Below are 22,816 nucleotides of genomic sequence, written 5' to 3'. Positions count from 1 at the left end.
ACAGCCCAGAACATCATGTGCTGCAATAAGCAGAAAGATCCTGCCCCAGCCCTCATGTCATCTTGCTACATTTCTCAAAAACAGACAGATGATTCCCATTTTTCATTTCTTTATGTTGTTTTCAAGCTACCAAATTAACACAGATTAATTTTAAAGGCATTATCCCCTCTGTTCTTAATAATTCCATGAGACACCTGGTGCTTTATTGCTCCTGGGTGTTTTGGTCACCTCTTAGTTCTTCTAGAAATGGCTCAGTTGTCTGGAAAATGCCTTACCAGATAAAATACTCCCTCATCTTTTTGTAATTACATTATATTAACTAAGTCTTCTGCTTTTTTTCTTTATATGATTTATGCACTGTTCATGTCCTTGTCTCTAATGCTGATATACCAGGAAAATGGTCTGAAGTTACCTTATAATGCTGTCACTTCTACTGCACAGAGCCCTTCTTTGTGCTGTACTACCTTCTTGTTGAATCATTTGCATTACCAGAGGACTTAGAGAAGTCATGAAATCATCACCACATGTTGCTTTCTTATACTCCCCATCTAAATTTTTTTGTTTGTTTTGCTCATCTTCTGCTTTTCTCTTACTCTTTTTTTTTTTTTTTTTTTACTCCATGTGTTTTCCAACTGGTATTAAATTGTTCCACAGTGATGAGGTATGTTCCCACCTGTACACTTGGTGTCCTCCCATAAGTTCACGTGGTAGGATGTATTTATAAATGCTGGTACAAACTATCCACCTCTCTTCCAGCACCCCTCCATTTCTTCCCTCACTATTTTACATATTCTAGCCCTTTCTGTATAATGATGCCGAGAGTTTTTCACACATTCCAGCAGCTCTGCCAGCATTTATGGGCACTCAGAATCTAAGGATATGGAGTAATTCCACAATATCACAAAATATCATGTGCTTCCTTACAGAATTTTATTATAAAATATGCAAAACAACACGGTTCTTCATACTTCTTGAAGAGTGATGAAAGTAATAACCCTGAAGTACACAACACTGAAAATGTCAGCTCAGATCGCACAATTTTAGAAAAAAAATTCTCTGGTTTTTAAACCTTCTTCAAATATTTTTATTCAGTGCCCCAGGTCCTCCCTTCCCCCTTTCAAGGAAATACTGGACGTGGCACTCGCTGCCCTGGTCTGGTTGACAAGGTGGTGTTCGGTCATAGACTGGACCCGATGGTCTCAGAGGTCTTTTCCCAACCGAACTGATTCTGTGATTCCCACCCTGGCTCCCGGGCTTTCCCCTCGAACTTCACGGGTACAGCCTGAGGTTGATCCCCGCTTTGTGTCGCGCCTCCCTGCACCGCCTTGAGCCCCTCAGCCTCCCCTGGGGGCTCCAAGGCAGCGTGGAGGGCACCGGCAGACGCGGCTCTACGTTTCGGCTCCGTTTTGAAGCTCCTGCCGCTGCTTTCGGCCGAGACAGACGCCCCCCACACGCCGCTGCCCGCCCCCACCTCGGCAGGCCACACAGCGCCCTGAGACACCGCCCCACCCTCCGACATGCCGCACTTTCGTCACGGCCACGTCCGTGGTTCCACCGCCTCGCCAGTATTCCTCTGTTGTCATCAAATGCGTAGTGTCCTCGCCGGTACCGCGGAATCACGTTATCCTTGGATTTAACGCTTGGGCTGCTGGAACTTGATTCGAATCTGCTGTCGCTAAAAGCCAGCCCGCCCCTGCCCCTACGCCGCCGGCGGAACCGGAAGTGTCGCCATTTTGTTTCGGGTGATGGCGGCTGTGGTGCTCTGGGACCGGGGGCTTTAGCGCGGGCCTGGCCCTGCGGGGACTCGCTGCTCGGACAGTCGGTGCTCCTGCGAGCTGCCTCCGCCTCGCTGCGCCCCCCGGTGATGTACGGAGGGCTCGGAGGGTCTCGACGGACTGCAGAAGAAGCAGGCCCGCCGCCCCTAATGTTGTTGTCAGGCGGGGGAACGGTGCCCGGGCCCCCCGGAGGAGGTGGAGGTGGAGGCGGGAGTAGCCGTGTGGAGCTGCTGGTGTTCGGCTATGCCTGCAAGCTGTTTCGGGATGATGAGAAGGCTCAGTACCAGGAGCAGGGGCGACACCTTATTCCTTGGATGGGAGACCCCAAGATCATGATCGATAGGTCGGTGTAACACAACCCCCAGACTGTGCTGCGAGATCTCCTGTGATAGCCTCTTTCTGTTTCCCCCCTTGTGCTGTGGGCAGTGAGGGCGGGGGTTGAGCAGAGGGCTCGCTCTGGCAGGCGCGTCGGGTCCCTCTGTGCTGGGGCTGGAGGCAGCTCGTCCCGGCACAGCTCCGAGGGCGCTCTGCAGCGCTTCATTCTGCGGAACTTGGGGTTTCCCGCTCTGGCAGCGCTGGGAGGTTCCTCTCCTCCTGGCAGGCAGCGTGTGATGGGTCTTTCTGCTCCACTTGTGAAGGCAGGGTGGAGAGTGGGAATGATCTGTTCCTTTTCAGTGCAAACCACAAACGTCCTCCTATTTTTTCACTTGGAATCTAAGGGAGCCTGATTTCGTGGGAATACTTATTAGGCACATTGTGTGTTTTGTAGGTGAGAACGTGGCAGTGTGGGGAGTGCAAAGGCGTTTATCCACCATAAAGAAAATGGGGATTTCCTATTTCTCCTACATAATCTGGCTGCAGGCTGCTGATGGGACACCCCAAAAGCAGTTCTTGGCCTCTTCACTTTTCCTGGTGCCATGATTTACTCTATTAGACAGAAGGGATTTGATTTTGAGTGCTTGCTCTTGAAGTTTTATGTCAGTACTGGTTTCTTTTGGTTGTTGTACCATAGGTCCAGGTTCATGGCCAGAGAGACTAATACAATCTGCTTTGATGTTCCTTCTGGTTTCTTGAGTTGTTTCAGCACTGCAGGGTGGGACTTGGAAATAAATTTATTCAGAAAGGGTTACCTGAATATTTTGTTGGACAGAGGGAAGATGAGAGATCAGGTTGGTTATGTTTGAGTGGAGCACTGAAAGAATAATTTAAGAGTTATGGCTGACCCTGAAAACCTCAGTGGGAAAGATGGAAGAATTTTGGTTTGGAAAGGGTCATATAACATACTATAGATATTTGTTCCCTCAGTTTCATCACTGCTTTGGTGCTGGACAGGATTTCTTATTTTGACTTAAAAGCTGTATTTGTCTTGGAAAAATATCAGTAAGGGAAGGTCTTTTGATTTCCTTCCGTAGGACTGAAGAAAAAAGAAATGCCCTTGCACTATTTTGGTGCTTACGCCATTAATGATGGTTATCATTGAAATAAATTTGTTAAATTGGAATAGACATGAAGGCAGGACAAAACACCCATAAGTATTTGTAGCTATGTTTCATTTCTCATGCAACAATGGAAGTGTTGTGTTGCACACTTCTAATCTAAATAATTTCTGTGACTGATCTCATTTGTTGGTAGAGGCTGTTTTTGGGGTGCTGTGAAGCAGAGCCCCGTTCACAGATGTTATAGAAATTGTAGGGAGCAAACACTAAGTATGTGCATGTCTGTACCCACATACTGAAATACCAAATAACATACATTTGTGAGTTAAGGCAGCTTGCAATTGCTAATCTTATAAACTCCTTTGGAAGCTTAGATTCCTTTTATCTCCAGCAGCAGGAAGTCTTCATTTTCACCATTTTGAGAAAAGCACATTGATATGAGAAGACTTGGGTTCAAGTTTCCCTGTGGACAGAGCTTGATTAACCAGACCTATGTTTCATTTTGCTTTTTGCTATAAGAATATTTACTTTGTTTTTGGTCTAGCAAGTTGGCACAAGTCAAGAGTTGTGTGTGGGAAGACACCTCAGCGGAGTCGAATTTACTGTCGCTTTACTTTCCAATCGGTTTCTCTTACTGATGCATAAACATTATCCCAATGCAGTGCTTTTTCTGCAAATAAAGTGATTTCTTAGTAGAAAGGAACTGTACATCATTGATCTTTGCCGATTTTGCGGTGAACCTCCTTAAATTGCATGTTTATGTTACTGTTCCTATGTATGTGTGTCTCTCTATCACATAACCCAGAACTTATTTCCTCAGCCAAATGGCTAGGGGCCGAGCCTAGCCATGATTTTACCTCCAATGGACGCAAGTTTCTATGGTGAAGATTTCTCCTGAGAGTTCGAGACTAGCAGAAAGAAGCGAGGAAATTTCGACCGTTTGGTTCTTACGGATAGGTATTTATGTACTCGGGTTTGTGTGAATGTAAGCTATTTGACTTTCCAGAAAAACGTATTTTGCAAGTGACATTGATTGGTTGGTTGAAGCACGTACGGTAAGAGCTGTTAAGGAAATGGATCCCACTTAAACTATTAAAGGATACCTTTGCCTTTAATTGTAATAATTTCTTAGTTTCTTTGAGAGGAATTTAGACTATTAAACAAATTTTCGATAGTTGGTGACAAATGATTAGCAAAATTAATTGTAACTTCTAAAAGGGAGTATGCATTAACGTAAAAGTTTTTTTTTTTGTTTTTTTGTTTTTCATTTTTATTGGGTAAGTATTTAAGTAGTCACATAAACCCAAGCCCTAAGTTCTTTGCATTGACCAGCTGTTTCATCCTGCAGGTATGATGGGCGTGGTCACCTGCATGACCTTTCTGAATATGATGCTGAATATTCCACCTGGAACAGAGATTATCAATTGTCTGAAGAGGAGGCTAGAATAGAAGCCCTCTGTGATGAAGAGAGGTATTTAGCCTTGCATACGGACTTGCTTGAGGAGGAGGCAAGGCAAGGTATTGCTCAAGGAATAACATGGTTATTAAAAAAGCATGTTTAAATAAATTATTATGAAACTAAATTTACTCCTAATTTTATACTCTCTTTTTCTGATGTTATCTTGACAGTACCCAGTGGATTCGAAAAGCGGGAGTCTTTGCGTATGAGAGGACCTCAGGATAGTTTAACTGTAGATCCACACAGAAATTGCCCAGATTCTGAGGGCAGACTGGGATTTCAGACCCCCCAAAATAAACACATTCTGCTTCATTTTTAGTGTTGTTTAAAGGAAATTCTGTGCTTTTATACGCATAATTGCATTAGAATGTCTTAATCCACAGCCTGTCTCACTTCAAGAAGAAATAAATGGGCAGCATGTGTACATGCTGTGTTTTTCTGTTCAGTTTTTAATGAAAGCTAAAATGATCAGGAGAAAACTTCTTATTTAAAAGCTAAAGTAAGAAATATTACTTCTTCTTTTTTAATAAATTAGCTTCTGAATATGTTCTAATGTTGGTAATTGCATTTTTGTTCAAGAGGAGGAATATAAAAGACTCAGTGAAGCTTTGGCAGAGGATGGTACCTATAATGCAGTGGGATTCCGTTATGGCAGTGATTATTATGACCCTTCAGAACCCACTGAAGAGGAGGAGCATCAGCCTGCAAAACAAAAAGGTAAGGGGTAAAAATAACAAGGGTTAATTGAGAGGGAGGACATACCATTTCTCTGTCTTGCAGTTGAGGGTTTAAAATATATGTGTTATTAAAATGCAGTTAGAAATTCTGAAAGCATTTCATCAGGGTCTTTATGGAACTCTGTTACTGAGTTTTTGCAGACTTTGTTCTTGATGAGCTTAAAAATATTTTCCTGCTGTGGCACAGTCAATACTGCAGTAGTCAGGGAATTTAATTCTGCTGTCATGCAGATTCTTACTCAGAAAAAATTAGTAATTCCTTACACTGACTGTCTGCTAACACTGTGTTTCTCAGTCAAGACAGAAAATACCGTTGTAAGCATAAAATAATAATAAGAATATATATTTTTAAGTTTAAATTTTCTCATCTTAATTATTACAAGTCTGTCTTCAACACAGTGTACCCTGCTCCATGACCTAAAAAATACAGAATTCAGTTGTCATGTTCTCATCTATAATTCAAATAACTTCATATTTTTATCATATATTCTTAAGGAAGGTTTCAAATGTTGTTGAACTATGTCTTAGTAAAGTGAGGATCGTTTAATTAACAATTGGGTTGCCTAACTACATCTTGGTGGGTTACTGTGGTATGAAATGTGATTTTTTTCCCCCAAGTTGTGTTGCATTGCAAGACCATTTTAGGTCCTTAAGCTTATTTAGTGTTTTTTTGAGAGATTGTGTAAGGGCACTCAGTGTCTGCGCTACTTGCACTGTACAAACGGTTTTGCCTCTTCTCTTTTGTACTGAAGCAGCATTGGTTGTCTCTTCAGGGGTTTAATTAATTTGTTTAATACTCTATAACCAAATATTGTTAGTTGGAGCTGCTGCCAAAAGAAACAGTCTGTTCTTCGTCTGCTGTTCTTTCCTTCTTTCTTTGCTGCTAAAATTTCTCTGTACCTTTGTGGAGTTAAACTATTTGAGTTTATTAAAAAAAATAAAACAAAAACCAGCCCACCAGAATATAACCAAACAAGTGAATTCCCTTTGTTGTATGGTTTGTCCTCAGTAATCACTGTGACATCTCATCCGTGATGAGGTTGTTCTGCTGTTTCCACAGCTCCCGTGGTCAGGTGTTCCTGCACTTGGTGCCATCTAGTCTGTCAGGGGAAAAGGGGAATACAATTTCTCTTAAGGCTAGTAGAATAGATAATACTATAAGTTACTGTAAAAAAGTAAACTTTTTATTTCAATTATTAGAAAAATCTGTAAAGCAAAGTATATTCAGAGGAAGATTTCTGCTATAGCAAGCAGAATGTATGGACTGTAATACAAATTATTCTTTTAAACCGTATGTAAATGTCTTCAGTATAAGTGCTGTTTATATAGCTGCATTTGATAAATTCCTTGATTGCACATCCTTTTAGAAATACTTTATTTCATTTTTGGTTTTTAGCATTTGTGTGCTTTGGTTTTTTTTCCTAAATATTCTATTCTGTCATTTCTTGTAGAAACAGCTCAGACAGAAAATACAGAAGAAAATGAAGAACCTTTTGTTGCCCCTCCGGGTCTGAATGTACCTTCTGATGTGGAGCTGGTATGTGTGCATGTAATTCAGCCTACACTTCTGCCAGCTTTTGAGCAGTTGATAGTGCTGTTTGGTGGTTGGGCTAGGTTTTTTTTCATTAACTTTAGTGCGGTACATTTTATTCTAAATATATTTTTATATATCTAAATTCTAATGTGGTACAAATTATTCAGAAATAGTAACTTAATTTCAAATGTTCTGCCTTGAGCTCTTGAATTCTATGAACACTCTTGAATCTTCTTTTTCACACTGAAATGATTGCTGTGCTTATGCTAAGTGCATTTGGTATCACTTAGGATATTATTTTAGCTAATCCAAAGAAAAGGCAGTTGTTTTTGGAATGGATACTTGCTGAGATGTAAGGTTCAATGTTCCAAACAGAAAGGACCATTAAACCAGAAATTTGCTTCTGTTCAAGAATTCTTTTCTAGAATCTTTCTAACTAAGTCGCAATCTGAAGGGGAGAGAAACCGATCAAGTGTTAATGCTGTATATAAAACTAGCATGTTCAAGGAGAAAAACAGTAATTTATTTCTAGCTAAGTCTGAAATACCTTGAAAGTATTAGTACATAGAAGCTCCTTTCTTCATGGGATGTTGCTAGAATTTGCTGAGTGTTCTGTAGACTTAATTGGACTTGTGTATTTTTCTTTAAGGGAGCTGAACAGACACCTGCTTGAGTACAGGTCTAACTATAAGGGTTTTCAGTGTATTTCAAGTTTCATAAAAGATGAAGGAAAATCTGATAATATTTTTTCTCTCTAACTGTGGTCACAAAAGTGTTAATTTATATGTGGGCTCAACTTGGTATTCTCAACTTGATAACCTTGGCAGTGAAGATTCAGAGCACTCTGTTAGGATAAGTAATAACGAGCACAGAGTATTTGTGTAACCATTTGAACTTCATTAGCTTTTATTTAAAGAACGTTAAGTTTTCTGAGAAAAGCTTCTTATTTTGCATTTTGATACTGTTTCCAAAATGTAACTGCTGGTGAAAGAGTGTTGGTTGTGATAGCTGCTTGGCTTTTGTTCTGAAATTTAGATGTATTTGCTATGTACATTATATAGTGCAGTGTGGGGCTTACTGAGGTAATTGCTCAGTCAGCTGTTGAACTGCAGTATATTCACATGAACAGAATGCAAATGTACGTGTCTTTGGTTTTGATTAAAAACCCATAAACTCAACAAACATCAAAATGCCTAGACAACAGCTCTGAAAGCAATGTGAACTTAACTTTGGATTGGGATTTGTGAATTTTTTTTTTTGTAAGCCTTGATTTGTTGTTGCTGTTCTATTTAAGTCATTCAGCTTTACCATGGAAGATATTTATTCTTTATTTATTTCTATTTAAGAAATTTGAGAATCAGCATGCTAACATGGAGACTTTGCTCCCAGTCTGCAAGCTGCAGTTCAATAAAGACGGATATAAAATACTTCCTATTATACAGATCAATGCAAAGTGGAAATATTCAATGAAGACAAGTCAGGCAGCAAAAAAAACTCGTCCAGAAATACAGAATGTTCAGTGTATGACGGCTCCAGTTGCAGCAGTAATGTTACTCTGGAACTTAGAACAGAAGAACTTTGGCAGGCAGGCCAAAGGTCTTCCACTGCTTAAAACTGATTATGGGCAAAAATGATTGTTTTTCAGCAGGGCACTTTAAGAAGACTGTGGATGCTCTTGAAGTGAGCTGTTAGAGGAAATTTTCGCTTAATAACTTATGAGGAGAGATAGAAACAGAAAATCTTGATATGTGATGTGAAACTGATAATGCACAAAGTGTTACTAGTTTAAGAACCTCATTGCCTCCCATCAAAATAGTCTTTGCTGGGGTTTTAGAAGGACAAATAAAACTTGAAACAACTAGTTATTTTCCATATTGAACATGTCCTGGTAAAGGATCCAGTCAGCAGAAAACAGCTTTTAAAGCAAAACAGCTTTTATTGGGCTGTTTGATTATAGTCAGACTTCTTTTCCCCTATGTGAAACACCGCTGTCTCAAGTGCTTCCAATCTTCTGAGAAAGATTTTTTGAGGTTTGCAACATAGCTGGGTATCTATGAAGTAAAACTGCAGTGCTAAACCAAATCATTAATGTAACACTTCAGTCTTTATAGGCACACAGATTATGTGTTTTTACAATGTACTGAGCACAAGACAAAACAGCTGAGTATGAAATTAAAAGTAATGAATAATGAAGTTCTTTCATTCTTTAGCTGTACTCTTGTTCTCTTCACATCTTGGGTTTGGTATCATACTGTTCCCTAGGGATTTCTGGCTAGGAATTTCTGGTGTGAAAATTCATGAATGCTGCTGAACTTTATTTTTTGCTTTATTGCTGAAGTGTTTGATGACTCTTCAAGGGAATGGACATGGGAACTATAGTTTGTATGTTGGTCTTGAGAGGCAACATGTTCTTCCCAAGCAAATAAAATGTAAGAAAATTATAGTTAGGGAATAGTATTTGCACATTCAGAGATAACAGAATTAAGGACAGTTTTTGGGAAGGAAACCATACATGTTGAGTCTTCAGAGCATCTTGAGATATTGTAACACCGAGGTCATCCAGGATCTGTTGCCCTCTTCAGTTTTGTTCAATGCAGAAACAGCTGTGCTGGTAGAAGAGGATCTAGCCAAAGGAACTGAATGAGTAGCTGAGGAAGTAACTGTTTTGGCTATTTTTTTATTTTTTAGGCCTAATGTGTTTTGACTAGTTTTAAGTGATTATGAAACTTAAGTTGCTGAAGAAAGCCTAGAAGGACTGTCCTACTAGGCTACTACTACTACTACTGTTCTTTCTGATTCCCTTTGGAGTTCTAACATACTGTACAAGCTGCTTATGAAAATACAAATACGTGTTATTTTACTCCCACAGCCACCAACGGCAAAAATGCATGCAATCATTGAGCGAACTGCAAACTTTGTGTGCAAGCAGGGAGCCCAGTTTGAGATCATGCTGAAAGCCAAGCAAGCACGCAACTCCCAGTTTGACTTTCTGCGATTTGATCACTACCTCAATCCCTACTACAAGTTCATCCAGAAGGCCATGAAAGAAGGACGCTATGCAGCTCCTTCAGAAAGTAAAGCTGACGAGAAAAAACGTGAGTTGTTGCTTGGCAAATGGTGGCTTCAGGATGGGAATCAGTGGAACAGATGCTGGTCTTTTTATTAAAATAGCCACATTTTTCTGGGATTCCACTGCAGCTGAGATTGATGTGCTGATTCAAAATTTTGCTTAAATTGAAGATTTTTTTTAAAAAAAATTCTTTGTGGAAACTTACAGCTTCAGGAGCTGCTATGATGTGGAAGTTTTAAAAGCAGTTATATACCTCAAGTCCAACAGAAGGTTGGCCTGTCCATTTAGGGTTTAGTTTTATTGATGTTGGGCGTTACCTTGGATCTGTGCTTTTGTGACCAAGCTGATTTATATGAATGATGCTTTCCTAAGATCCGTGCTTGTCCTGTATCACCATTCTTTCCTAAAGCAAATTCATAGCAAACCTAAATGAAATTCAGACATTGCTTTTATTTAGACTCAAGAGTCAAATCTGAGGAAGATGATGATGATGATGATGACGATGACGGAAATTATCTTCATCCGAGTCTTTTTGCATCTAAAAAATGCAGTAGGCTTGAAGAGCTCATGAAGGTACTTGACACTATTAAAATTACGTTTTTATCATGTAAAACATCTGATTCATGGACACAAAAATTGCAGGTGCTCAGGTGTGGGGTTCTTTTCAGACTGTAATTTAAGTCTGTTTTGGTAAATATTTATTTTACCTTTTCTCTAGCACACAAATTGCTATTTTTCCATTTCCAAGGAATTAAATTTCTGTTTGTGATGCCCTCTGGTATTAAGGGCACCACTCAAGAATTTATCGTATGGAACCTGTGTTCAAGCAAAGAGATTAAGGTATTTAATGGAATAACATGGTTATTAAAAATAATATAAATAAGCTGAGAGAGAAATTTTTTTCTTCTTAGATTTTAGTAGATGAAATGTTAACATGAAATAACAGTTCCAGCAAATAATATTTCACCAGAATTTATTACTCATTAAATGTAAATTTTGCTGGATGTGTTAGTTGTTTTTATTTTCTGAGACTGGACAGTGATGGAATAATGGGAGTGACAGACAGTTGTATGTATTTCAGGCTTTTAGAGTGGTGCTGTCTGATATTTAGACAAGTCAGGTTCTGTGCCTTATCCCAGCCATGGCAGTCATTGGCTAACAGTAATAACCACTTTTTTTTATGTCATTCATTTCTGTTTACATGAAGTGTCTTGTTCTTCACTAATTTTCAAATACATTGATTCTGATGTGAGAGCTACAAAAACAGTAACTGCAGTGTTTGCATAGAATTATTGGTGTCTATCAAGATAGAGAAATTTGCTTTCCCAAATACATTGATGCTACTGTTCTTTAAATATGTACTTCCAAGTTTAATCTTTTTTTCTATTTTCAAAATATTTTCAGCCTTTGAAGGTAGTAGACCCTGATCACCCCCTTGCAGCACTGGTGCGCAAAGCACAATCAGATAATAATTCGTCAACGCCACAGTCAACAGACGGGGCAGCTGTGCAGACATCACAGGCAGAATATTCCTCTGACTGTAAGTGCTTTGTGAGGAGGCAGCTGGTGGTGTGTTTTGATGAATTGTGTGTGGATGCTGGTGGGAAGAGAATATGTTGGCTTCATGCTTCATCCCGTGTATTTATTCTTTTGCGATCTCATGAGTTTTTGAAGGTCCTTTCTGAGTATCTGTTGAATTGTTGCTTAAGAAAACCAGGACTGCTGTGGAGGGGGTGGGCAGGCCAGAGGCACAATGCCCTTATTATTATATTTTGTTTTTGCAGGTTTTGTAAATTCTGATACTCAAAAAGTTAAAGTCAAGCTTAAATGAGTTTACGTGCTTCTTAAGTCTTTTCAGCTTTCAGAATTCTGAAAGTCCTTGAATCCTTAAATATAGAAATGCAACCTGCCCTTTCATTTATGGGACTGACCATATAACACTACTGAGATATAAGAAAATTTGTGCTGAAGCCTTCGCTACCATAGGGTTTCATTTTATTATACATTTGTAGGTAAGGAGTAGTGTTACTTCAAGGTGGTGCTGAGTGAGTTCTTGATTTTTCAGTAATGTTGCTGCAAATCAGTTATAACCGTAATAATCTGAGTTGATTTTTATGCATTATAGGATCAGAACCCCCAAAGGATTACAGGTGTTGTCACTGTAATATGTGGGGAGAAATATGCATGGAAATAATTTGTATTTAAAACTGTACCATAAGGGAATCTTAATAAAATCGAAATAATATTTCTGTGAAGAAATTGAAAATTACTGGTTATTTCATGAAAGACTGAAATCAAAATAAGTATCTCCATTGAATAGATCTAGTCAGTTTTTTGATTACTTTCATGTCAGGCTTGAACCGGAATAGACAGAAACTGGGAGATTATAATTTAGTACCACAACAAGGTCAGTTTGCAACTCATGTCCCCACTTTTAAAACTTAACAGGACTTTATTCTGTTCTCGTTACAGACAGCTTATTCTTTGAAGAAAGTAAACACTGCCACATGGGAATGTTTATGAAACTTTTAAGAGGATAATTCATTGTAATTTAATGTATTGATCAAATCTTGCTTCCAGAAATGGGACTCTTACTGTAATTAATTTGAAATATTTTACATTAATATTTTCTGTTTATATGTAGTCTTTCTGCAGAAAACATATTTATAAGGTGGATTATTCTTGTAAATTTATTAAGCTAATTAGAACATTATAAAATACTGTCCTTAAAGGAAGAGAGAAATACATAAAAAGCCTTTGCACTCTCAAGAAATATTTAGAGTCAGAGAAGCCTCTAGTGTGGAAAACATGTTAAAATGCATGGTTCATTATGTTGCTGTTGATTTGCAAAACCTGTCTACTTTTTGAGGTTTGAGTAAGTAGAAGTGTGTCTATATATAGTAATATAGGGGTTTAATATGTGTATAGTGATTCTAGTGGTTTAATCTCTTAATGCTGATTTTGAATATATGCACATTTCTTTCTTAATGAAAACATAGTTTTAATGGAGTTAAATTGCCAGAGGTGAATTAGATCAGGAAGTGTGATTTCATACTATCTCCTTTTTAAGTATGCCTGCTCTGTTCACTTCTATATTCACATCTATGACCTTCAGTACATTCACATTCTATTCCTTAATCTACATATTTCTTACTCTTTCTAAATCTGTTAATATGAGCCTTTCCTTTTTTTACTTTGGGGTTTTTTTTATTTGTTTTTTTTTTTACACGAGAAATGAGATGCCCTTTCCTGGTGTGTTGTGCGAATCTGGATTCTTGATGTGTTTGTATTGGTATAATAATGTATTTCATTGGGTGGTTTTCTTCTAATTAGATATTTATTTTTAAATGTGTCTTTTTTGTAGCAACTGTGGCAGCCATGTATTACAGCTACTACATGCTCCCTGATGGAACCTATTGCCTGGCTCCTCCACCTCCGGGAATTGATGTTGCTGCCTACTACAACGCCCTGCCCGCAGGGGTGACTGTCTCCAGCACTACAGGTGTAGCAGCAACAGTTCCTCCCCCTCCTGGTACAACACCCCCGCCTCCCCCAGACTCAAATGACAGCACCAGTGGGTTGACTTCTACCACAACATCTACAAGGTACCTCAGACAGCTTTGCTTGTTTTTTGAGGGAGTCTTGTTCCTGCACTTCAATAGCGAGTGTTTAGTAAGGGTTCTGTTATTGAACCAAGCTATTTTAACTGCATGGTGAACACAGAGAACAAACCTCTCTGTATTTGGTTGCTTGGTTTTGGTGGTGGTTTTTGTTTTGTTGGGGTTTTTTTTTGGTTGGTTTTGGTGCTTGTTTTTAGTTGTTGGTTTTTTTTTGTTAAAACAAGAGTCTGAAAGATCTTTATGTTCTGTTTTTAAAAACCATTTACTCTTGATGTTTTCAGCACAATTGCTCCAGTGGTTGCCATTATACCTCCACCTCCAGATATCCAACCTGTCATTGACAAGCTAGCTGAGTATGTTGCTAGGAACGGGGTAAAATTTGAAACTAGTGTTCGTGCCAAGAATGATCTCAGGTAAGAGAAAATGTTATTTAAACTGTTATTTCAAAAGTTAAGGTTCTAATTTTTTAAGATATGAAATTACATGACATGTAGGTTTTGGCAAGAGAAGTACTGTTGTTCTTTTTTTTTAATTGAAATTTAGGGACCTACTTAACAGCAATGTGAAAGCATTATGGCTCTAATTGTCAAAACAACCAATCCGTCAAAACTGTCTCTAGTGACCATGCTCTGAATGTGTATCCTCTTAAGTTTAGGCTTAAGTAAGAGCGCTTCAAAACATCAAATAACATTTCATTTTCTAGAGAAGACTAGATGATAAGGGATTGTTAGTATTAGCTATGTTCATGTGCATCTTCACATATCCTGTTTTCTTTTAACAGGTTTGAATTCCTGCAACCATGGCACCAGTATAATGCTTATTATGAATTTAAAAAACAGTTCTTCCTTCAAAAAGAGAGCGGTGACAACTGCCAGGTACATGTATGTTTTTGTATGCTTCTATTAAAAATGAAGTAAATGTGAGAAAAGGACTTACCAGTTGTGTTACTGTGAGACATTTTAAAAGCGGAACACTGAATTAGGGAGAAATTGATCAGCAAATGATGTGAATGCTTTTTTTGTTGTGTTTTAGTTTTGTACAGCATTAAAGGAAGGATCTGTGAGATGGTGTGGTATTTAATTCTTGCTTTTTACTATAAGCCACTCCACTGTAGCTGTAATGTAAAATGACTGCCTGAAAATCTTCTGACTTTCTATATGAGGGAATATATGCTTTGTGTAGGTTTTGAGCTTTGTAGGACTGTGATTAGTGTTCTGCTGTCAGAAAGGTTAGCCATGGCTTTTAATACCCATACCTTCCCATATGCCTCATCATTCTTCCTACAACAGTAGCACAGAGGCTGGAGGAGCTTTCTGACATTTTTTTTTCTGAGCGAGGTTTAGAGTCCAGCCGTGACTGCAACAATACTGGAGCTTCAGAATCTCACAGCAGTTTCCTACTTGCTTTGCTTCTCCTAGTCTGTGTTATTAGGTGGTGGTAGCCAGACTTGGCATTCATGTTTTTAACTATTCTCGTGTTAGCTAATTAGATTGTTCTCTTACTGAAAAGAAAATTGCAAATAATATCAGAACTACATTATCTGATGTTAACTTTTCATGGGAAAGAGCTATTTTTTTTTTAGGCCCTATGTCATTTGTCATCTCAAGGCTTAGATTGGGGAGCCTTAAACTGAAGAAGGTAGGCCTGTGGGTAAACTCCTCGGAATTGCTTTGTGGAAAATGAAGAAATTCAATAATGGTTGCTATTTGGAACAGTTGTGTCTGATCTTTTATTTAATAGTGAAAAAATGTTCTGAAGACACTATTTTTAAAGATAAGCTGTGGTAAATATGATCTTACTCAGCTGATAAATTACAACCAAAATTGTCCTTTGCCACAATGCTGACTGTTGTTCTAGAATGTCTCATTTGCAAACCAGTGGATTGAATTCATAATACTTACATAATTAATAAGGACTTGTTAACATGTAGTTGGGGGGAAATTGTACACTAACTGAAGCATAATAATAAAGGATTCATTTTAAGTGTTCAGATGAGTACAGCTAAAAAGGAACCGAAACCGGTTTAAGTCCCTTGAGGTCAAGCATAGCAATGCATATTTTTGTACTGCATGGCTTTGTAGATAGTGCCATTATCTTCATTTTTTTAAAATAATGACTTTGATATTATCTTTATGCTCTAGTAATGTATGTATAGGCAACTAATTCAACTGATGCTTTTCCTCTTGGCCATTAAAATTAATAAGAAACTGTACTACTGACTTCAGTAAATACGGGATGAAGTGCTTTATTTCATTGTGCTTTTCCCCTTGGTGGAGGACTTTCAGAAATCAGTTCTGTTGGTCAGGGAATGGCTGCAGGGAAGATCTGCTCAATGCCTCAATTTCAACGTCACATATGCTTAACAACTGCCAGCGCAACCAAACTTTTAGTTGACTGTGTTAAATTACTTAATGTTATCACACAACTTAACGTGTAAATACTTTGAATGTTCTGTAATATCCCTCTTGAAATTTTTTTTGTTGCCAGTTCAGAGATCATGCTGAATGATTCAGTCATGTAATGCTACAACCAATAACTCTTTACTTCCTTGAAAATCTCAGCACATCTGTTGTATCAAAAAACATTGCTAGGCCCAGTGTTCTTCAGCAGAATGCTGGAAAAAGTCAAACATTAATATGTGTTGATTCCTGTGAAATCTGATTCTGTGAAGAATTTACATGCAGTTGTACATGAGGAAAAAGTGTCATAAGCTTTCACCCTCTCTCTGGGAATTGACTTTATGGATTTGGTTTGGGACCCTGGGAATCAAGACCTAAACCAATATACAAAAGAATTACATGCTTTTAGGGTCTAATTTTAAAAGTATAATTTTAAAGCAGTCCTTGGCAAAAGTGCATCAGCTGAAGAACATTTTCTTTGCTGTAAAATAACAATATGTTCTTACTGTAGATCTGTAGGTTTTACAGGCTATAGGTTTATAGGAGGTAGAATTATGGTTACGAGTGCTGAGCAATATAAAATTAGCTGTTTTGTGATTAGCTGATAATACAATTTTTCAAATGGCTGACAAAATTGCAGCTCCACAGACATTAATAAGTGTCCTTTTAGTAATTCTGCTAATTTCTTTTGAAAAGGGAGTATCTTCCTCTGAAGATGTTCCAGCAGACACTGCCAGTGATGCACCGAGTGAGACTCAATTTGCAGATGAACATGCACCTGAAGATGCATCTGAGCCGAGCTCTAAGGGAGTTCCAGGGATTAAAAAGGATGTTCCTCCTGCTAAAGCTGTCAGTGATGGTAAACTGGTGAAAGGTATGGTAACATGATTTATTTGGCATAAAAATATTTGATAACATATACATAAAGAAAAAAGAAGGCATGGAAAGTAGGGAGAAGAATTTCATAATGTGAAAAATATATTTTCACTGAAGCCATCAAAAAGCGTCTGTAGTAAGTAATTTGATTGCTCTCTTTCTTGACAGACTATCAGGTATTTATGGTCTGACACAGTAAATTTTTTTCCTTCAGTTTTGTGCAAAGTTGAAGGCTTTCATCAGTGATACCAGTAAAATCTTATTTTTGTCATTTTCAACTTGACAGTTACAGGCTTTGTGCAAGAGAGAAATCATTTGTTTTGAAGAAGAGCAGTGGCCTTATTTGAAAGGATACATGTGGAGGAAACACTCTAGGCTTGTTGCTCATTCTGGCCATATTGGACATTAGTCATGCTGGAAGAAACCCCTCTCATGTCTAAATGAAATGTTTTTACTCTTGCAGTCATAGGAGTAGAGGGACAGAATGGGAAGATATCTCTGGAAGCTACTCAAAACCAGTTAACACAATTAGTGTCCTGAGTTGGAGAAATGATTGTTTGTATTTGGGAGCTGATTTACTGGCCTCCCAGGAAAAGATATTTTAAAAATTGTAAGATATGTTAAAAACTAAAACTGTGCATCTTTTAAGTAGAACTGAAAGCCACTGAAAAAAATAAACAAAACAGAAAAAACACTCTTTAACTGGGATTCCATGGATGGAAACTTCCTTCCTGCCAATTTAGTGGCTTACTTAATTACTGATAAGTTTATCTTCGTCCTGTGGTTCCTTTGAATTCTCTCTTCCTGCTTCCCACTGCGATCCCGTTTCTTCCACAACCAGCAAACACCGGGCTCTTTGCTGTGACTCTCTGTCCAGACTCTGCGGTTTCTTCTCTGTGCAGCCTGAGTAGCTTCCCCGGGGAAGGAAAAATCTTCCTTGCCTTCAAAGATGCCCCATTAAGAGATGCAATATATATTATTATATAATTATAATATGTAAGAAATATACATTGTTTCTGTTGTTTTGCTATTAGTAAGTGGCAGACTGGAGCCTGTACTTTAATAGTAGTAATCTGCTCAAATTTACGTAATGGAATATAACCAATGAGTCACTTCATGGCAATCTGATTCCTATAAACTTATTTTCATTTCCTTTAATAGGATACAAATCCCACTTTATTATAACCTAAATACAGTACTTGCCTCCAAGACAGACATAACATCCATACTAGATTTTTCTTCTGCCTCTGAGGAAATAAAATCCTATTTTAGGATTTGTTCTATCCCATGAAAAAGTGGGAAAATCACTCTTACCTCTTCCCTTGGAATTATGGAGTTCTTAGTTTCTGAGCATATTTCCTTACCCCAGGATTACCAGAATCAAAGCTTATCTTTTATAAACCTGGTATGTAATTTAATTACTGTATTTAAATTTCCCTAATTGGAATCTTGTAGGATATATGAGATTGTGAAAGGCTTCCTGAGGAAGGTAAGTATTGCAGCAGACCATATGGTACTAGGTAGTGGGAAATTCCATTCTTCCATTCTTTTTTCTTAGAAGTATCATTTTGGATAAATGGGTTGGAGGTTAATGCTGTATTTTTTTTGAGATCTTTACACATCAAATGAAGTTTCCAACGTTTGTTTAAAAACACAGAAGGAGAAAAAAAAAGGATTATGTTGTCCTTTTCAGCAAAATAATTAGCGTAATAGGAGGGTGCAAGTTCCTTTTTTTTTTTTGTGGTCTGCAGGAGTAATGGGTAGTCAGGAAATTGAACCTGCCTTCTGCTGTAGTCTAATGATGTGTGAAATCTTACCCATTCATTCACAGCATCCTTTGCTCCAATAAGCTTTGCAATCAAGGCAAAAGAAAATGACCTTCTTCCTTTGGAGAAAAACCGTGTTAAATTAGATGATGACAGTGATGAGGAGGAAGAGGAAGGAAAGGAAGGCCAAGAGAGTGCTAACAGCTCGTCAAACCATACTCCAGCAATTACCACTCCTTGTCCTGCTCCTGAAGAGAAAAAGCCTCAGCTTACACAGGAGGAGTTGGAAGCTAAACAAGGTATTCCATGTGGCACTGAAAACAAAATGAAGGATTGAGTCCTTCATGCAAACCACAGAACTACCACGGGTGACATTTTAGGGGTGCTGAATATTCTGTGTATGTGCTGAAAATTTCTTTGTATTGTTAACAAGAACGAGAATTCTTTTCCCACAGTTTCCTCTTTATTTTTAAGACTGAAATCTTCATTGGTTGCTCAGACAAACTCAAACTTAGTACGAAGTCAGGTAGTTGAGTCCTAATCTATTTGTTCTAATGCCTGATCTTTCAGAATTTTATTTTGGTTTTCCATTGTAACCTTCTAGTAAAACACTGAATTTGTAGTTTCCAGATTGCATTAGCAAAGCCCAGCAAAGACATACCAGTTTGTAATTTTCTTCAGCGAACAGTGAATTGCTTCAAGCTATTTTTCATTATATAGGACTCAGATAAAGACTCGTATTGCCTTGTTGATGTTTAGTTGCTCTTAAAATGCAATGCTATTACATCTTTGTATGGGTTTTTCCTGTTCCTGTGTTAATGTGCAGAAGGGCAGAAGGGCATGCTTTGTGAATTTGAAAGAAATGATGTTTTAAAAGAATCCGTTCTCACCCATTCCTCCCCAAGGCTGTTTCACGGCAGTGTGCCTGTTAATGTGGGTGTTCTGTCAGTATTTACCAGCTTAAAAACTCAGTATTTCTCACAGCTATGAGTATGCCACAGGAATTTAGTTTTTCATTTTCAAAATGGTGGTTTTTTGCTTCTAAGTAGCACTTGCTTTGTAAATTGCAGTAGCACAAAGTATGCTATGGTGTTATGTATCTAAAGCAAATATGAAGTCTTTTGTATGATAATAAAAATGAAGTGTAAAAAATACTTAGAAAAAGTTGTGTGTTGAAAAACCTGTGGAATTGAACCAAAAAATCCAGTTGTTTTGTACATATACAGAACGCAAAAATGAAAGTGTGAGATGAAAAACATTACACCAAGTAGCTGTTAGATGCATAGTTAAATCAATTGGCCTATTCTCTTCATGTAATCACATGCATAATCTCACACAGCAAAATTCTGCTGGTTGTGATGACGAAACAGTTTCTGAAAATTGTTGGAGCTGCTCTTTCTATAAACATATATTTAAATAGGGCTGGAAACTGTGAAGATCAGATCAGTGGAAAGAGCAAACTGGAGAGTTTGCATCACTTTAAGACTTAAAAGAAAAAAGCTGTTGAATTTACAGAGCTGCTTTCTTTAGGTAGCTCTTATAAATAGAAAAGGACAAGTATCATGAATAATCAGGATTGGAGTTTCTTATAATTTTAATTTAGAAGTTTTTACTTCACCTGTACTGCTTTACATTTGCTTTACATTAAGCAAATGATGTATCTCTGAATTATGATGCTTGGAATTCCTTAATTTCAAGTTGATGTCCTTACCATTTCATTGAATGGCTATATTGGAAAGGCTTGAGAATGACTGGAGTGGCTGTTTGCTTGATTGTGATGGGGAGGGGTGTTTGTTTTAAGGAAGCCTGAGTTCCCAAGCATGACTCACCCTAAACCTAATGCTTAATTGTCTTTCTTAGCAAAGCAGAAACTAGAGGATAGATTAGCAGCTGCAGCAAGGGAGAAGCTTGCGCAGGCCTCCAAAGAATCAAAGGAGAAGCAGCTACAAGCAGAACGCAAAAGGAAAGCTGCCTTGTTCTTGCAGACCCTGAAAAACCCTCTGGCAGAGGCAGAAACTGAGAAAATTGAAGAGAATTCCTTCAGTAGTGAGGTAAGCAAGAAATAAATTTCTCTTTCCCATAAAGCTGTTAGAAAACTTACCTCTAGAGTGTGAATCTGTCAGTGTGTTATAAACTTGACCGAAGACGTAGAAGCTTCTCTAAACAGGGAGAAAATTGAATTTTAAACACTGTTAATATTTTTCATTATATTACATATGTCTATCATCTGTCATTAAAGAACTGGTAGAGAAGTAGGCTGCACAATTCCTAGGTCAGTTAGACAGGTAGAGAAAGGAAAAGGAGCTTCCGTGTTTTAACTCTGTTCTAGCGATCCAAGTGTTGGAATGCTCACCTTGCATGAATATTGGGATGGCTTACTTAAGTTGTGATACTTTCTTATTTGATGTGTACATTGATGGCTTTGCAGTACATTACAAATATAAATGTTGTTGGAATGTAGAATCTTGGTTTCCTGGGTTTGGAATTACATGGCTTTCAGAAAAGCCAGTAAAATCATTTTTGGTTGCACTACTCAAGCAAAGTGTAATCTCTGGATACTGATGGAAAATTTTAAGTTATTGATTGTGACAGACTGGCTGCAAGAAAGAATCACATAGCTTTCAATTGTTTCCTTTCCCTCAGAAAGAATTCCAGTACCTAGCAAGTAGTTCATTGCCCAGCTCTCGTTTTTTCCCAGATCATGGATTACCCCTCAAAACACTTCCAAGAGAACAGTTGAAAGAGACATACCTGCAGTTTAGGTGATCCATATCAGCAGAGAGTAGCAGATATGTGAATTAAGTTTGATTAAATCCCAAAAGAGATCCTGTTTGGGTTTTTTGTTGCTACTGCTAATAAATTTCCCCTGACCCAAATGTTAAGTACTTCTCTTTTCAGCTGTAATTTGAAGAGTGACTGCAAAGAGACAATAACACTGCAAAACTCCCCACATTTGGAGTTCTGCTCTTTTTCTCAAGGGAATTTGTCAAGGACACAGATATTTCTAAGCTAAGGGTCCTTTGATATTTTTCTTTAAGAGAATGCCTGAAATAACCGGTGGCAGCTGACTCTTTTTCAGAAGAGCAGATGAATGTTGTTGCTCGCATATGAATTTACTAAAGTTCTAAGCCAAACTTGGCTAGTGAACTTCTCAACAAAAAAAACCACACCCTATCCCACTTCTCAGTAAACTGATTTTCTAGAAACTTTTTTTTTTCTTCCACAAAAGTACAGTTTCAGAGAAGGCATCTATTTTTTCTTACGCAAAGAATTCCAGTGTATTTGAGAATTTTAAAGTAACCAGTTTCACTGTTTCTTACCAATAGAAATGGTTTGGAGGTGTTTCATTGTTAAAGGGTTTATTTAGAATTTCAAATATATATTTAAATGTTTTCTGATGTGATCTTGCTTTTTAAAAATAAAATTGGTTATTGCATTGGGAGTGCTTGCACTGTTTTAATGAACAATGAAAAATGCCATAATGTCTTTGGAAGTAATATTTCTGCTAAGGGTGGTTTGCTTAGTGACACACTTATATAGATATGTGCATATAGACTTCTGCTGATAAAAGCTTATTTTGAAACAGGAATGTTTTTCAAGCTATTGCTCCATTTGCCATATTTGAAAAAGCAACCATTTCCATTCATTCCAAATAATCTGCCTTTTACTCTTCTTGCCTACTTTGCCTATTTGTAACAGCCCATTTGAGTCAAGAAATTGTATTGGAGAAAGATGAGTGAAATTATACTGCAGATTTGTTAACCTCTGTTCTACATACCCTGAGAACCCAGTATGCTGCATTATGATGTTTAAATCAGCTTGTAAATAAATATGTAGCACTGGTTTGGTTTTTAAAGCTTTTTTAGTCATGTTTCACACTTTCAGTCATATTTCAGACTAAAGATGCATTTAAAGACACTGATTGCAAGCATAACAGGAGATAACTAGAGTGGCTTTAATAAAAAAAGTATGTTAAAAAGTTGAGAGAGAAAGGATATGTAAAATGAGTTTTGTAGTTTGGTCAATGCTACTAATTGGGGTAATGAAATCAGAAAACTAATTAATCAGAGAACAAAGAAAAAAATTAAATTTTTGTGTCCACCAGAAATGTCACTATGTATTTCATGTTTTGGGGGTAGGAGCA

The 22,816-nt window shown here is 37.8% G+C and overlaps 1 protein-coding gene across 5 annotated transcripts in view; it reads left to right on the top strand.

Annotated features, from left to right (window-relative positions):
• The first annotated feature begins 1,746 nt into the window (after nt 1-1,746).
• Nucleotides 1,747-22,816, top strand: part of SFSWAP (splicing factor SWAP) — a 34,354-nt gene continuing 13,284 nt past the window's right edge. For 2 of the 5 annotated variants that reach the window (XM_005524209.2, XM_014253878.2), the window contains exons 1-13: nt 1,747-2,118; nt 4,560-4,729; nt 5,250-5,387; nt 6,859-6,944; nt 9,811-10,036; nt 10,469-10,584; nt 11,416-11,551; nt 13,376-13,616; nt 13,913-14,044; nt 14,413-14,506; nt 16,727-16,904; nt 18,738-18,971; nt 20,533-20,723. In XM_005524209.2, the coding sequence (XP_005524266.1) occupies nt 1,865-2,118; nt 4,560-4,729; nt 5,250-5,387; nt 6,859-6,944; nt 9,811-10,036; nt 10,469-10,584; nt 11,416-11,551; nt 13,376-13,616; nt 13,913-14,044; nt 14,413-14,506; nt 16,727-16,904; nt 18,738-18,971; nt 20,533-20,723 (2,196 nt within the window). In that variant the 5' untranslated portion in view covers nt 1,747-1,864. Of the gene's footprint in view, nt 2,119-4,031; nt 4,730-5,249; nt 5,388-6,858; nt 6,945-9,810; nt 10,037-10,468; nt 10,585-11,415; nt 11,552-13,375; nt 13,617-13,912; nt 14,045-14,412; nt 14,513-16,726; nt 16,905-18,737; nt 18,972-20,532; nt 20,724-22,816 lie in introns of all 5 variants that reach the window. The other 3 variants (XM_088064889.1, XM_088064888.1, XM_088064891.1) reach the window with 2 other exon arrangements.

This window comes from Pseudopodoces humilis, chromosome 20 (genome assembly GCF_049639895.1).
Source record: "Pseudopodoces humilis isolate 2021_Gansu_Grassland_sample_001 chromosome 20, ASM4963989v1, whole genome shotgun sequence".
NCBI classification, from domain to species: domain Eukaryota; kingdom Metazoa; phylum Chordata; class Aves; order Passeriformes; family Paridae; genus Pseudopodoces; species Pseudopodoces humilis.
This window is presented reverse-complemented; position numbering and strand designations above follow the sequence as displayed.